Here is a 16,547-nt window from a genome sequence, read left to right as displayed (position 1 = left end):
AGAATTTTTTATTTTTTGTCACAAGTTAGCGGAAAATGATGATTTTTTTTTTTTTCTTACAAAGTCTGATATTCCACTAACTTGTGACAAAAAATAAAAACTTTCATGAACTCACTATGCCCATCACGAAATACCTTGGGGTGTCTTCTTTCCAAAATGGGGTCACTTGTGGGGTAGTTATACTGCCCTGGCATTCTAGGGGCCCTAATGTGTGGTAAGTAGTTTGAAATCAAAATGTGTAAAAAATGACCTGTGAAATCCTAAAGGTGCTCTTTGGAATGTGGGCCCCTTTGCCCACCTAGGCTGCAAAAAAGTGTCACACATCTGGTATCGCTGTACTCAGGAGAAGTTGGGCAATGTATTTTAGGGTGTAATTTTACATATACCCATGCTGGGTGAGATAAATATCTCGGCAAAAGACAACTTTTCCCATTTTGTTATACAAAGTTGGCATTTTACCGAGATATTTCTCTCACCCAGCATGGGTATATGTAAAATGACACCCCAAAACACATTGCCCAACTTCTCCTGAGTACGGCGATACCAGATGTGTGACACTTTTTTGCAGCCTAGGTGGGCAAAGGGGCCCACATTCCAAAGAGCACCTTTAGGATTTCACAGGTCATTTTTTACACATTTTGATTTCAAACTACTTACCACACATTAGGGCCCCTAGAATGCCAGGGCAGTATAACTACCCCACAAGTGACCCCATTTTGGAAAGAAGACACCCCAAGGTATTTCGTGATGGGCATAGTGAGCTCATGGAAGTTTTTATTTTTTGTCACAAGTTAGTGGAATATGAGACTTTGTAAGGAAAAAAATAAAATAAAAAAAATCATCATTTTCCGCTAACTTGTGACAAAAAATAAAAAGTTCTATGAACTCACTATGCCCATCAGCGAATACCTTAGGGTGTCTACTTACCGAAATTGGGTAATTTGTGGGGTTTTTCTACTGTCTGGGCATTGTAGAACCTCAGGAAACATGACAGGTGCTCAGAAAGTCAGAGCTGCTTCAAAAAGCGGAAATTCACATTTTTGTACCATAGTTTGTAAACGCTATAACTTTTACCCAAACCATTTCTTTTTTTTTACCCAAACATTTTTTTTTTTATCAAAGACATGTAGAACAATAAATTTAGAGAAAAATTTATATATGGATGTCGTTTTTTTTAAAATAAATTACAACTGAAAGTGAAAAATATCATTTTTTTGCAAAAATTTTGTTAAATTTCGATTAATAACAAAAAAAGTAAAAATTTCAGCAGCAATGAAATACCACCAAATGAAAGCTCTATTAGTGAGAAGAAAAGAAGGTAAAATTCATTTGGGTGGTAAGTTGCATGACCGAGCAATAAATGGTGAAAGTAGTGTAGGTCAGAAGTGTAAAAAGTGGCCTGGTCATTAAGGGTGTTTAAGCTAGGGGGGCTGAGGTGGTTAAAGTGACTCATTATAAGGACTTGCTTCGTAGCTCTGGTATAGATCCTCTCACCACACAGTCTTCTTCTTCTCCACAGTTGGGCTTCGGATGGACCAATGGAGTGATTATACAGCTGCTGGACCTCTACGGATCGCGCCTGACAAGCTCTGCCGCCAGCACCACCTTCTCTGGGCTACTTTTCACACTACCTATATTAATCATTACTTTTTGGATATGACCCCCGGACCACCACTTGCCACCCTCAATGACTAATTCGCTTGACTGTCTAATGTTCTCTCACACGAGCTTAGTGCGTATTCCTCTTATTTATAATGGAGATATCCCACAAAACTGAACATACCAGTTCACACAGTTTACAATACCACGCACAAACTGTGGAAGAAAGCAGAGATCTTTTTCTGATCCTGGACAACTCCTTTAATTTCCAAAGGGAAAACGTCTACAGCATGTGGGTGAGGTTTGCTCAAATCTCATCCACAGGGCTGACAGTATATTCTGCTATGGATATTGTATGCACAGTTTGGCACTGAAAATCGTCCGCATTTCTGGTACATGGACCCCATTAAAGGGGTTCTCCTGGCTTTTAATGTTGATGACCTATCCTCAGAATAGGTCATCAATATCAGATCGGTGGGGCCGACGCCCGGCACCCCCGCCGATCAGCTGTATAAAGGGAAGGCGCACGCAGTGTGCATGTGCCATCTTCCTTTTCTCTTCTTGTTCGCCATAGATATAGCAGCAGCGACGGGAGACGCCACGTGCACACATGCGTTCCCTTTATATGGTGTCGGATCCCCGCCGATCTGATATTAACTATCCTGATGATAGGTCATCAATATTAAAAGTTTGGAGATTCCCTTTAATCTACCTTCTAACTCGGATTTACAGTGACGGACTAGGTTTAGACAGCTAGAAATGTTGACAGATGTGTATTTCCTGCATTTTGTATTTGGAGGTATGCGGTGGCCTTTATAAGGCTACTTTCACACTAGCGTTCTGCTGTCCGCTCGTGAGCTCCGTTTGAAGTGGCTCACGAGCGGAGCAGAACGCTTCCGTCCAGCCCTGATGCAGTCTGAATGGATGCGGATCCGCTCAGACTGCATCAGTCTGGCGGCGTTCAGCCTCCGCTCCGCTCGCCTCCGCACGGCCAGGCGGACAGCTGAACGCTGCTTGCAGCGTTCGGGTGTCCGCCTGGCCGTGCGGAGGCGTGCGGATCCGTCCAGACTTACAATGTAAGGCTACTTTCACACGAGCGTTCGGGTGTCCGCTCGTGCGCACCGTTTGAAGGGGCTCACGAGCGGCCCCGAACGCATCCGTCTGGCCCCAATGCATTCTCAGTGGAGGCGGATCCACTGAGAATGCATCCGCCTGCCAGCGCTCAGCCTCCGCTCCGCTCAGTGAGCGGACACCTGAACGCTGCTTGCAGCGTTCGGGTGTCCGCCTGGCCATGCGGAGGCGAGCGGATCCGTCCAGACTTATAATGGAAGTCAATGGGGACGGATCCGCTTGAAGATGACACCATATGGCTCAATCTTCAAGCGGATCCGTTCCCCATTGACTTACAATGTAAAGTCTGAACGGATCCGCTCAGGCTACTTTCAGACTTAGAAAATTTTCAAAGTTTTAATGCAGACGCATCCATTCTGGACGGATGCGAACGTCTGCATTATCGGAGCGGATCCGTCTGATGAAACATCAGACGGATCCGCTCCGAACGCTAGTGTGAAAGTAGCCTTAGTCAATGGGAACGGACCCGCTTGAAGATGACACCATATGGCTCAATCTTAAAGCGGATCCGTCCCCCATTGACTTTACATTGAAAGTCTGAACGGATCCGCTCAGGCTACTTTCGCACTTAGAAATTTTTCTAAGTTATTAATGCAGACGGATCCGTACTGAACGGAGCCTCCGTCTGCATTAATATGATCGGATCCGTTCAGAACGGATCCGATCAAGCGCTAGTGTGAAAGTAGCCTAAACTTGGCGCAGTTTACACAAATGGGATGCCATGTGTACTTCTCATCTGCTTTCTACTCCATGTTCCACTGTAATACGCACTGTGTAACATTTTCATATAATTTTTAAATTTCTTAATAAATAAAAAGCAACAAAAATATTTTATCTGTGCTCAGCTCTGTATAATAGAGACGTGTTTCAGGATGGGGAGAGCAAAAGGGGCCCCAACATCTTCCCTCAAGCACTTTAAAGGGGTTGTGCACGTTTGGGGGTGGGGGGTTGAGTTTGGCAAACTCCCCCCTCTTGGGCAGACCTACAACAGGTAGCATACCACCCTGCTGGCTCCCAGCTCCTGTGCTCTCCGGCCTCCACTGCTCAGCTCAGGTCCCTGGATGTATTTTGACCATGGCTGGTGACCTGCTCCATTTGCGTCATGACAAATTGTCACGTGATGCCAGGGGAGCAGGTCATCACTGCGGCCAGCGATTTGCTGCACTGGCGTCAAAATGGGATTTTACATCCAGGGACCCGAGCGGAGGTGGGAGAGTGCAGGAACTGGGAGCCAGCGCACTCTGCCCAGGAGCGGGGGTTGCCAACCAGGGGTCAAGTCCTGGGAAAAAAAGTGTGGGAACTCACCCAAGATCCACTGCAAACCCCCCCCCCCCCCAAAAAAAATAAATATATATTTCGCCGAAAATTCAGTGCAACATTTATTGTAAAGCGCCAGTTTACACAAACAACTGCAAAATTAACATGAAATAAACAAATATATATAGGGAGTGGGACCCGCACCTATCAGACAATGGGGGCATATCCTAGCGATATGCCCCCATTGTCTGAGATGGGAAAACCCCTTTAAAATACAATACATGTGAATGGGCTTTTGAAAGCTACGTGTAGCGGGGGAAAAAAAAGCACAGAAAATCTAGCATGCTGTAATTTGTGTCGCTGCGGACTGAGCCAAATGTACACATTGTGATCAAAACAAAACAAAAACTCCCCTTATATATAATTTACTTACAGTTCTGAAGACTCAGGGGTGCTGGCTGGCTTGCCTGAGGTGCTGGCTGGCTTGGCCAAGCAGAAGGAGTGTGGGACTGTGAGGCCTTTTTCTCCAAGCTGCTCCGGATCAGTGCTCTGGGCAGCTGGGCTCCGGGCTGGAAGTGGGCACAATAAGAAAAAAATATTTTTCATTACACCTCAGGTCAGACCACCAATCAGACCCCCAATGTTAATCAGACCTCAGCTAACAGCCCCAATAAGATCCCCAATGTTAATAAGACCTCAGATCACACCTCAGCTCAGACCCCAATATGAATGACCCCCAATCAGACCTCAGATAAGAGCCCCAGTGCCTCTCATCTGCCCCCCTAGTGCCTCTCATCAGCCAGTAATACCAGACCCCCCCCAATCATGTGCCAGTAATACCAGACCCCCCCAATCATGTGCCAGTAATACCAGACCCCCCCAATCATGTGCCAGTATAATACCAGACCCCCCCAATCATGTGCCAGTATAATACCAGACCCCCCAATCATGTGCCAGTACAATACCAGACCCCCCAATCATGTGCCAGTAATACCAGACCCCCCAATCATGTGCCAGTAATACCAGACCCCCCCCAATCATGTGCCAGTAATACCAGACCCCCCCCAATCATGTGCCAGTAATACCAGACCCCCCCAATCATGTGCCAGTAATACCAGACCCCCCAATCATGTGCCAGTAATACCAGACCCCCCCAATCATGTGCCAGTAATACCAGACCCCCCCAATCATGTGCCAGTAATACCAGACAGACCCCCCAATCATATGGCAGTAATACCAGACACCCCCCCCCCAATCTGTGCCAGTAATTCCAGGGCCCCCCAAATTCCCCAATCATGTGCCACTATACCAGACCCCCCCCCCAATCATGTGCCAGTAATACCAGACAGACCCCCCAATCATATGGCAGTAATACCAGACCCCCCCCCCCCCAATCTGTGCCAGTAATTCCAGGGCGCCCCCAAATTCCCCAATCATGTGCCACTATACCAGACCCCCCCCCAATCATGTGCCAGTAATACCAGACAGACCCCCCAATCATATGGCAGTAATACCAGACCCCCCCCCAAATCTGTGCCAGTAATTCCAGGGCCCCCCCAAATTCCCCAATCATGTGCCACTATACCGGACCCCCCCCCCCCATCATGTGCCAGTAATACCAGACAGACCCCCCAATCATATGGCAGTAATACCAGACACCCCCCCCCCCAATCTGTGCCAGTAATTCCAGGGCCCCCCCAAATTCCCCAATCATGTGCCAGCCCAGTATAATACCAGGGCCCCCCCAAATTCCCCAATCATGTGCCAGTATAATATAGTTAAAAAAATAAAAAAATGAACACTTATACTTACCTCTTTGGAGCGATGGAATGCAGGCCTCTTCCAGCCTGTGTCCTGACTCCAGCGCTGTACGGCTCAGGCCGGCGGCGCGATGACGTCATTGTGCCGCCTACGCCGGCCTCTGATAGGCTGCTGGCCTAGTAGTGCCGGCAGCCTATCAGAGGAACAGGAAAGGGACACACCTCCCTGCCCTGCTCCTCCGCAGCCTTCTGTTTGTATCGCTGTCCTGAGGACAGCGATATAAACAGAAACAGATCACCATGGAGATGAGCGCTTCGCTTCCACAATGGAAGCGCTCATCTCAGTGCCTGCCGCCGCACACAGACCATGATGAAAGGGAACGGCGTTCCTGCCATGAAAAAAGTGCAGGAACGCCGTTCCCACGCGTTCCCCCTCGACTCGACCCCTGTTGCCAACCCCTTTAAAGATGCCAGCAACAGGACATACAGTGCCTTGAAGAAGTATTCATGCCCCTTGAACTTTTCCACATTTTTTTACGTTACACTCACAAACTTAAATGTATTTTATTGGGATTTTATGTGAAAGACCAACACAAAGTAGGAAGAATGTGAGAAGTGAAAACAAAATTATACATGGTTTTCACAATTTAAAAAAAATACAAATCTGGAAAGTGTGGCTTGCATTTGTATTCAGTCCCCTGTATTCTGATACCCCTAAATAAAGTCCAGTGTGACGAACTGCCTTCAGAAGTCACCTCATTAGTAAATAGAGTCCACCCGTGTGTAATTTATTCTCAGTATGACTACAGCTGTTCTGTGAAGGCCTCAGAGGTTTGTTAGAGAGCATTAGTGATCAAACAGCATCATGAAAACCAAGGAACACACCAGTAAGGTTTAGGGATAAAGTTGTGGAAAAGTGTAAAGCAGGAGTTATAAAAAATATTCCAAGCTCTGAACATCTCACAGAGCACTGTTCAATCCATCATCCAAAATGGAAGGAATATTGCATAACTGCAGACCTACCAAGACATGGCCGTCCACCTAAACTGACACCTCAGGCAAGAAGAGCACTAATTAGAGAAGCAGCCAAGAGGCCCGTGGTCACTGTGGAGGAGCTGCAGAGATCCACAGCTCAGGTGGGGGAATCTGTCCACAGGACAAATATTAGTTGTGTACTCCACAAATCTGGTCTTTATAGAAGAATGGCAAGAAGAAAGCCATTTTTGAAAGCAAGCCATAAGAAACCCTGTTTGCAGGTTGCCACAAGCCATGTAGGGGACACAGCAAACATGTGGAAGAAGGTGCTCTGGTCAGATGAGACCAAAGTTTAACTTTTTGGCCTAAATGCAAAATGCTATGTGTGGCAGAAAACTAACACTGCACATCATCGTGAACACACCATCCCCACCATGAAACATGGTGGTGGTGGCAGCATCAGGCTTTTTTTTCAGCAGGGACAGGGAAGCTTGTCAGAGTTGATGGAAAGATGGATGGAGCTAAATACAGGGCAATCCTGGAGAAAACCTGTTAGAGGCTGCAAAGGACTTGAGACTGGGGCGGAGGTTCACCTTCCAGCAGGACAATGACCCTAAACCTACAGCCAGAGCTACAATAGAGTGGTTACTTTAGATGAAAGCATGTGTTAGACTGGCCCAGTCATCCAAACCTAAATCCCACTGAGAATCTAAGGCAGAACTTGAGAATTGCTGCTCACAGACGCTCTCCATCCAATCTGACTGAGTGTGAGCTCTTCTGCAAAGAAAATGGGCAAAAACTTCAGCCTCTAGATGTGTAAAGCTGTTCGAGACATCCCCCAAAAGACCTGCAGCTGTAATTGCAGCGAAAGGTGGTCCTACAAAGTATTGACTCAGGGGGGCTGAATACAAATGCATGCCACACTTTATAGATTTTTTTTTTTTTAAATGAAAACCATCTATCATTTTTTTTTCACTTCACACATACCTCCTACTTTGTGTTGGTCTATCACATAAAAATCTAAATTAAACACATTTCTGGGTGTAACATGAAAAAATGTGGAAGAGTTCAAGGGGTGTGAATACATTTTCAAGGCACTGTAGGAGAACGCCCTTTTCTTTGGAGCTTTGGTCCCACCTGCCGCACTGCTGCCTGTAACGGAATCCAGTGGTCGAACACTGATACAAAATACAACATGCTGTGTCTTGCAGCTCACAGAATACAGGCTCAGAGTTAAGCCTCATCCACACGTCCGTGTCCGTGCTCAAATCTGTTTGCAGGTGGTCAGTGATGCATCAGTGAAGCTGTCCGTGAAGGATCCGTGTTGGGTCTGTGTGTCCGTTTTTTGCTGTCTGTGTTTCACTGACACTGAACAGATGAAAAATAATTTTCAAAGCATCTCTTCCTAATAATCCGTGAAACACGAATGCAACACGACTATAATGGACGTGATGGATCCGTGAACACGGACAAAATAGAGCATGCGTCCGTGCTAAAAACACTGACCCACGGACCGTGCTAAAACACTGATGTGTGAATACACACATTAAAATGAATGGGGACACGTGCTGTCCGTGGAGAAGACGTACAGCACAGGTCCGTGAAACATTGACGTGTGAATGAGGCTTTACTAATGTGTCTGTCTAAAAAAGCGACACAAACGGCACATCATGTAGCTTCTTTACACTTTCTTCCAACATGCTCGACAAGGAGGGGGCGCATGATTAGCAGAACGTGGGCAGAGCTTCATTGTAAAGTGAGCGGGCCTAAGACGCGCCAATTTATGCCAAATGTCGGTGCCATTCCGGCGCAAAAATCTGTCTGAAAGTAAGCCTACCAATAGTATAAGACATCTATCCCCGTCCCACATTTCCCAGCCAGCGTCCCCGGCGATATATCCGCTGCAGGTCTACACAACGGTCTAAAGATCTTTTCACGTGTAAATAACGGATTCGACTGAGCGACAAACGAGTCGTAAACATTTGAACTCCAACCCCTTAGGTGCACAGAGAATCGTGTACGCATCTGTGAGCGCCATCGTGTGATAGATCGTTCACAGGGAATCAGTTACATTTACACCAGAAGATAATTGACTGTGAACAGTCTTAGGGATCATGCACACGAACATATTTTCTTTCCGTGTCCGTTCGGTGTTTTTCTTTGCGGCCATTATGCGGAACCATTCACTTCAATGGGCTGCAAAAAAAAAAAACGGAAGTGACTCCATGTGCATTCCATTTCCATATGTCCGTTCCACAAAAAAGATAGAACATGTCTTATTCTTGTATGTTTTGCAGACAAGGACAGGCATTGTTACAATAGATCCAACCAAAAAAACGGATGCAATACGGATGTCGCACAGACGTCATCCATATTTTTTGCAGATCTGTGTTTTGTGGACCGCAGAGTACATACGGTCGTGTGCATAAGGCCATAGGACGAGTTCACACTTTAGTTATTTGGGCAGTGATTGTGAGCCAAAGCCAGGAGACAGAGATCAGGTGTAATGGAAAGATTAGAGATGGCCTTGCGGCTCGCTGTGAACTTCTCATGTTCGCAATTCGCCGAACATATGGCGATATTCGCGCCCGCCATATTCTTTTACATTGTAAAGAACTTTGACCCATGACACATCCATCAGGTGGTACAGGACAGCCAATTGAGACGTTTCAGCACATGGACACACCCCCTACCTTATAAATAAACCTGATCTGGCCGCCATTTTACATTCAGTCTTTTGCCAGTGTAGGAAGAGGTTGCTGTGTGGAGCAGGGACAGGCTGATAGGGACAAAAACGCTAGCTAATAGGGCCACAAAAGTCATTTTAAGGACTGGTATAGGTGTGCTATCGATATTGGAATAACTAATTAGAACTGGTGTGATATACCAGTTGCCCGCCCAAAAAACTGATTGAAGCGGGGTGTTATATACCAAGATACTTTCTATATAGTGTACATTTGTTTGCTGTTTTGCTGCGTTCCCTCTGCTACATACAGTGACAAACGGTATTGGAAAAAATTGTTATACAGTAACTGGAGTGATATACCAGTCGTCCCCCAAAACAACTGATTGAAGCAGGGTGTTAAATACCTTCTTCCACAAATGCTGCTCTTCTATAGAGACTTTTGTCACAGGGTCATTAAAAAAAATCACAGGCAGAGGAAGAGGCAGGTCCTTCCGCAGGGGTGGTAGGGGTCGGGCAGGTGCACCAGGCCAGAGCCTAAGTGGGAAGTTGCAGAAGGTGCGTGTGATTACGTCCAAGGACGCACCAGACTTGGTTGAGTGGCTCACTCAGTCTTCCGCTTATGCACCCTCCTCATCCTCTCCATCTGCACCCTCCTCACTCTCTGCTGTGTGCACCCCAAAAGACACCACCACCACCATATCCCCTCCTCTCGAGTCAGAGGAATTATTTTCCCATCCATTACAAGACCTTACCGATACGCAGCCATTCTTGGTATCGGATCAGGAAGAGAAGGTAGCAGCGGTCTGACGACAGTACCCAGATCAGGCCAAGGAGGGTGGTCCCCGCTGTTGCTGCCTACTCCAAGATCTCTAATGTTAGTGGTGGGGAAGGTGACGATGATGACATGTCGATGGACGCCACGTGGGTACCCACAAGAGAAGAAGAGGAGGGGAGTTCAGATGGAGAGATGGAGCAGCAGATAGGGATGAGAAGCAGGCAAAACTCGCAGTGCACAGGAGGCAAAAAGCAGTCTGCAAATGTATCAGGAGCGAGCCATGGACCATGCACGGTCACATCTGGCGCTCCCAGGACGCCGGCACATAGCTTTGCAGTGTGGGCTTTTTTTAACGTGTCCACTGCTGACAATAGTGTTGCCATCTGCAGCCTTTGCTGTCAACGCATAAGACACGGTAAGCCAAACACTCACCTAGGGACGATCGCCTTGAGAAGGCACCTGGCCTCCCATCACCGAGCCCAGTGGGAGCAACGCCGTCAGAACCCACAAAGCCACACTCCCTGCGCTCCACGTCCGGCCTCTTCTCCTTCTCCTCTCAATTGTCCTCCACTCCACCTTCCACCTTCCACCGTGCCGTTCTCGTGTTCATCTGGCACAAGGTAAGCTTCCGTGGCCCAAATGTTCGAGTGTAAAAAGATGATGACGCCGGATAACCCTCTTGCCCAACGGCTGACCGCTGGCTTGTCGGAACTGCTAGCCCGCCAACTACTGCCATATAAACTGGTGGACTCGGAGGCCTTTAGAAAATTTGTGGCCATTGGAACACCGCAATGGAAGGTCCCTGGAAGGAAATATTTCTCCCAGAAGGGCATCCCAGAGCTATATGGCCACATTCAGCAGCAAGTGAATGTATCTCTGGCACACAGTGTCGGTGCCAAGATACATCTGACCACAGACACATGGTCTAGCAAACATGGGCAGGGAAGGTACATAACTTTTACTGCCTACTGGGTGAACCTTCTGACGGCCGCCAAGCATGTAACCCGTGTAGATTTGGTGTTACCGCCACGGATTGCATGTAGGCCTGCCTCTTCTTCTCCTCCTACTCCATCCTCCTCGGCTGACTCCTCCTTTTCCGCTGCTACCGTCTCTTCCGCTGCGCCCGCCCAGATCCGATTCCCCATAACCTATTCGACGTGCCAGGTGAGACGTTGCCATGCTATGCTGCGTCTGTTGTGCCTGGAAGCCAAGAGCCACACCGGTCCTGCACTGCTTTCAGCTCTGCGGTCACAGGCCGATCAGTGGCTAACCTCGCTCAATTTGACAGTTGGTAAAGTGGTGTGCGACAACGGTGCCAATCTGCTGCGCGCGCTGAAACAGGGCAAAATGACAAAAGTGCCGTGCATGGCACACGTCCTGAACTTAGTCGTGCAGCGGTTCGTTGCCAAATACCCCGGGGTCCAGGACATCTTGCGGCAGGACAGGAAAATCTCTGGCTATTTTTGAAGATCTTACACGGCCATGGCTCACCTTGCTGACATTCAGCGGTGACACAACCTGCCCGTCAGACGTCTGATTTGTGACTGCCCGACGCGATGTTACTCCACCTTGTATATGCTCGATAGGCTGCTCCAGCAGAAACGTGCAGTTAATGACTACCTGTACGAACTCTGCAGCAGTACAGGTTCTGGGAGCTTGTTTTTTTTTCACCGCGCCAGTGACTGCTCATGCACAACGCATGTAGACTTCTGCGGCCATTTGATGAGATCACCAAACTGGTCAGTCGCAGCCAGGGCGCCATCAGTGACATCATACCTTACGTCTTCTTTCTGGAGCGTGCATTGCGTCGTGTCATTGATCAAGCCGTCAAGGAGCAGGAGCTGGAAGATGAGGAAGCAATGCTGGATGAATTCCCGGGGGGGGGGGGGGGGGGGGGCTACTCCATCTGAGACAAGTCAACAACAGGAGTCTGAAGAGGAGTCAGAGGAGGATGGTGCCTGGGGGGAGGAGCAAGAAGAGCAGGCTTTAAACGTTTCTGGGATCCCTGGTGTTGTCCGTGGATGGGGGGAGGAGAACGAGGAAGACATGATGAGCAGGAGCCAAGCCACTCCGCTTCCAGTTTAGTGCAAATGGGGGCCTTCATGCTCCAGTGTTTTAAGAGGGACCCCCGTAAAAAAAAGCATAAAGGGCAAGGACCAGTACTGGGTGGCAACGTACTTAGACCCCCGGTACAAACACAAAATGGCGGAAATGTTACCACCATCACAGAGGGCTGTCAGAATGCAGCGCTTCCAGGCCTTGCTTCGAGAAATGCTGCATTCTGCTTTTGAGGGCACTGGCAGAGGAATTTTCACTCACAGAGAAACAGTTGCGGGTACCAATCCAACAGCACCTGCAAGAAGAGGGCTGTTTGAAGATGTGTTGGTCACTTAGGATATGAGATCATTCTTGCAGCCAACCCATCGACAGCCGTCCTCCAGATCCAGCCTTAGGGAACGCCTAGACCAACAGGTGTCCGACTACATCGGGTTAACGGCCGATGTGGGCGCTCTGAGAAGCGATGAACCCCTGGACTACTGGGTGTACAGGCTTGACCTGTGGCCAGAGCTTGCACAATTTTCCATGGAACTGTTGGCTTACCCCTCGTCCAGTTTCCTGTCCGAAAAGATGTTCAGCGCAACAGGGGGGATTGTGACCGATAAGCGCACTCGCCTAGCTCTTGACAGTGTGGACTACCTCACATTTCTAAAAATGAATGAGGCATGGATCTCAGAGGAATTCAACACATGTGACGAGTCGACCATGTTTGATTGAAATTCCTCATGACAGCCCACAAATATCCGCCACCACCCAGAACAAATCATGGTCCCTGTCTTAGGTAAATACAGCGGCATAAAAGGCCTTTTACGTCCGTTGAATGCCTAATTTTTGGGGCCTGTACTGGCCGACACTTACATATTTCTCCTGTGACCGCCTAATGTACCTCCAGCCACAGAATCCAAAGTTCTTTACTGTCAGGTGAAAGCCTATTGGCTAATTTTTGGGCCTGTACTGGCCGACAGTTACATATTTATCCTGTGACCGCCTAATTTTGCTGTAATTGAAAATCAATGGGTCTGCGACCGTTCCGCTAAATTGCAGAATGGATGCGGACCCATTTTACAGACGTGTGAATGGCCCCTTATGGTCCATTCACACGTCCATAAAATGGGTCCTCATCCATTCATCAATTTTGCTAAAATTTGAAAAAACGAATGGGTCCGCACCGTGGCTCCAGTAAAAAAATAGAACATTTACTAACAATAGGCATTTATATCATGGTTGTGGCCATGTGCGGTCCGCAAAATGCAGAAACGCACATGGCCGGTGTCCGTGTTTTTTGGATCCACAATTTGCGGATCCGCAAAACCATAACGGATGTGTGAATGGACCATTAAACATATGTATTTGACATGTACTTACCGGCTGCTGTCAGTTCTGGCTGAATTAGGCCGAGCTATGTGTAGGACTTATACTACCCCGTTACACTAAAACAGAGCAATATTAAAAAAACAAAAATACACGTTATAACTGTATAAACTATTTATATAACATATAAGAAAAAAAAACTTTTAAGGCAACTTTTCCAATTGCAGGAGCATCTCCTGCACCCCCTTCATGGCCTGGCGGTGCCTCTCCTCCATGGCCTGCATATCCTGGAGGTGCTCCTTCTGCATTTTTGCCACAGTGGCCTTCAATGTCTTCATTACTGTTGGTAAAAAAAAAATATGAACATTATTTACAATTCTTATTAAACCTTTAAGGATCGGGCAATTTTTCTCCTTTGTGCCCAGGCCATTTTTTGCTAATCTGAGATGTGTCACTTTATGTGGTAATAACTTTAAAACACTTATACTTATCAAGGCCATTCTGACACTGTTTTCTCGTCACATATTGTACTTCATGACAATGGTAAAATTGAGTCCAAATATTTCATTTATATTTATAAAAAAATACAAAATTTACCAAAAATTTGGAAAATTTTGCAAATGTCCAAATTTCAATGTCTACTTTTATAATAGATATTAATACCTCCAAAGATACTTATTACTTTACATTTCCCATATGTCTACTTCATGTTTGGATCATTTTGAAAATGACATTTTATTTTTTTGTGACGTTAGAAGGCTTAGAAGTTTAGAAGCAAATCCTATAAATTTTTAAAAACATTTCCAAACCCCAACTTTTTCAGTACCAGTTCAGTTATGAAGTCACTTTCTGGGGCTTACATATTAGAAACCAGTCATAAATCGCCCCATTTTACAAACTATACCCCTCGAGCTATTCAAATCTGGTTTTACAAACTTTGCTAATCCTTTAGGTGCCCCACAAGAAATAAAAATACAATGGTAATGAAATTTACTTTTTTTTAGCAGATTAAAAATGTTAATCTTTTTTTTTGCAACACATCAAGGGTTAATAGTCAAACAAAACTCAAAATCTATTACCTTGAAACTGGAGTTTACAGAAACACCCCATGTGTGCTCAAAAACTGATGTATGGGCGCATGGCAGGCTTCAGAGTGGAAGGAGCACCATATGGAGTTAGGAGAGCGGATTTAGCTGGAATGGTAATTGGGAGCTATGTCGCATATGAAGACACCCTGAGGAGGCCCTACAATGGAAACCTCCAAAAAGTGAGCCCCATTCCGGAAACTACACCCCTCAAGGAATATTTCAAGGTGTGTAGTGAGCACTTTGACGAATCAGGCGTTTCACAGAATTAGGAAACGCTTGGCTGTGAAAATGAAAAATTTACATTTTTTCCAGAAAAAGTAGCTTTACACCCACATTTTTTACTTTCACAAGGGGTAACAGGACAAAATGAACCCCACATTTTGTTCCCCATTTCCACCCGAATACGCCAACACCCCATATGTGCTTAAAAAATTATGTGCGCATGGCAGGGCTCTAAAGTCAAACAGCTAAATATGGATTTTGCAGACCTGAATTGGCAGACATGGATTTTAGCTGTCATGTCGCATTAAATAAATTCCTGAGGTCACCAGAAATGAAAAGCCCCAAGAAGTGACCCAATTTCGGAAACAGCACCCCCGTACGAACATTTTAAGGGGTGGAAAGGGCACTTTTGACCTAACAGTTGTCTCACAGAAAATAATGTGTAGTGGTTGTTGGAAAGTGGATATGCAAGCGAGGTGGACTAAATCAGAGATATAAAGTAGAAAAATTACAGGGAGCATATAGGATGAAATTAAATGAATACTCCATGGATGAGTGGTATATTCTGAAACACTCCTGCATGCACAGGCCAGGTTTTTCAGTGGTAAATGGTGTCTTTCCTTATACCCCTTTTTGAACACACCCTGCATAGTTTTGGGGTCCTTCACTTCCTTGCTGTCTGGGGGACTTGACCTGGAAAATGTTGCCCTGGTACAACACGGGGACCGTAACTTCCTTAAGTACTGGGACCCTCCCCGGCCTGTCTTAGAGAATTAGGGCCTTGATAACAACCTCTTGGAACTGAAGGAAAGTTCCTGTGTGGCCTACAGAATAAAATAGCACGTACGCATTGCACATTGCCACCTGTACAATGTGCATGGCCAGCTTTTTGTACCACACTTTCATTTTCCGTGAGGCACTGTAGGGCTTCAGAAGTTGATCTAAAAGATCCACACCTCCCATGTGCCTGATGTAGTCCAGGATACAAACTGGTTAGGGGGTAGTGGTTGTGGTATCTCGTACAGGACCAGGGGAGCTGGCGTTAGTGTGAATGGTGGTAAGTACAAGGACGTCCCTCTTGTCCTTGTACTTAATCACCAGCATGTTATCCTGGAGGAGAGCCCTACTTTCAACCATTCTCAGTGGTTGCCCTACCAGGGATCTAGGGAGGTCTCTATGATTTTTACGCACTGTGCCACAAGCCACAGTACTTCTGGCAGTTAGGGACTTGAATAGGAGTATTCTGGTATAATAGTTATCCACTTAGAGGTGGTAACCCTTATCTAGCAGTGGGTGCAGCAAGTCCAACACTAGTTTCCCACTAACTCCTAGAGCGGATAGGCATTCTGGGGGTATATAGTGTGTGTGTGCGGTATATAGTGTGTGTGTGCGGTATATAGTGTGTGTGTGTGTGGTATATAGTGTGTATCTGTGTGGTATATAGTGTGTATCTGTGTGGTATATAGTGTGTGTGTGTGCGGTATATAGTGTGTGTGTAGTATATAGTGTGTATGTAGTATATAGTGTGTGTGCGGTATATAGTGTGTGTGTGTAGTATATAGTGTGTGTGTAGTATATAGTGTGTGTGCGGTATATAGTGTGTGTGTGCGGTATATAGTGTGTGTGTGCGGTATATAGTGTGTGTGTGTGCGGTATATAGTGTGTGTGTGTGCGGTATATAGTGT

At 46.5% G+C, this 16,547-nt stretch overlaps 1 protein-coding gene across 1 annotated transcript in view; it reads left to right on the top strand.

Moving 5' to 3' along the window:
• The window catches only part of TREH (trehalase), a 50,311-nt gene extending 48,446 nt beyond the window's left edge, over positions 1-1,865 (top strand). The window contains exon 15 of the mRNA XM_040425271.1: positions 1,520-1,865. Within this exon, the coding sequence (XP_040281205.1) occupies positions 1,520-1,660 (141 nt within the window). The 3' untranslated portion in view covers positions 1,661-1,865. The remainder of the gene's footprint in view (positions 1-1,519) is intronic.
• The last annotated feature ends 14,682 nt before the right edge of the window (positions 1,866-16,547 follow it).

The sequence above is a fragment of the Bufo bufo genome, chromosome 1, assembly GCF_905171765.1.
Source record: "Bufo bufo chromosome 1, aBufBuf1.1, whole genome shotgun sequence".
Lineage (NCBI taxonomy): Eukaryota > Metazoa > Chordata > Amphibia > Anura > Bufonidae > Bufo > Bufo bufo.
Note: the sequence above shows the minus strand (reverse complement) of the source record. Positions and strands in the feature narration are given on the sequence as shown.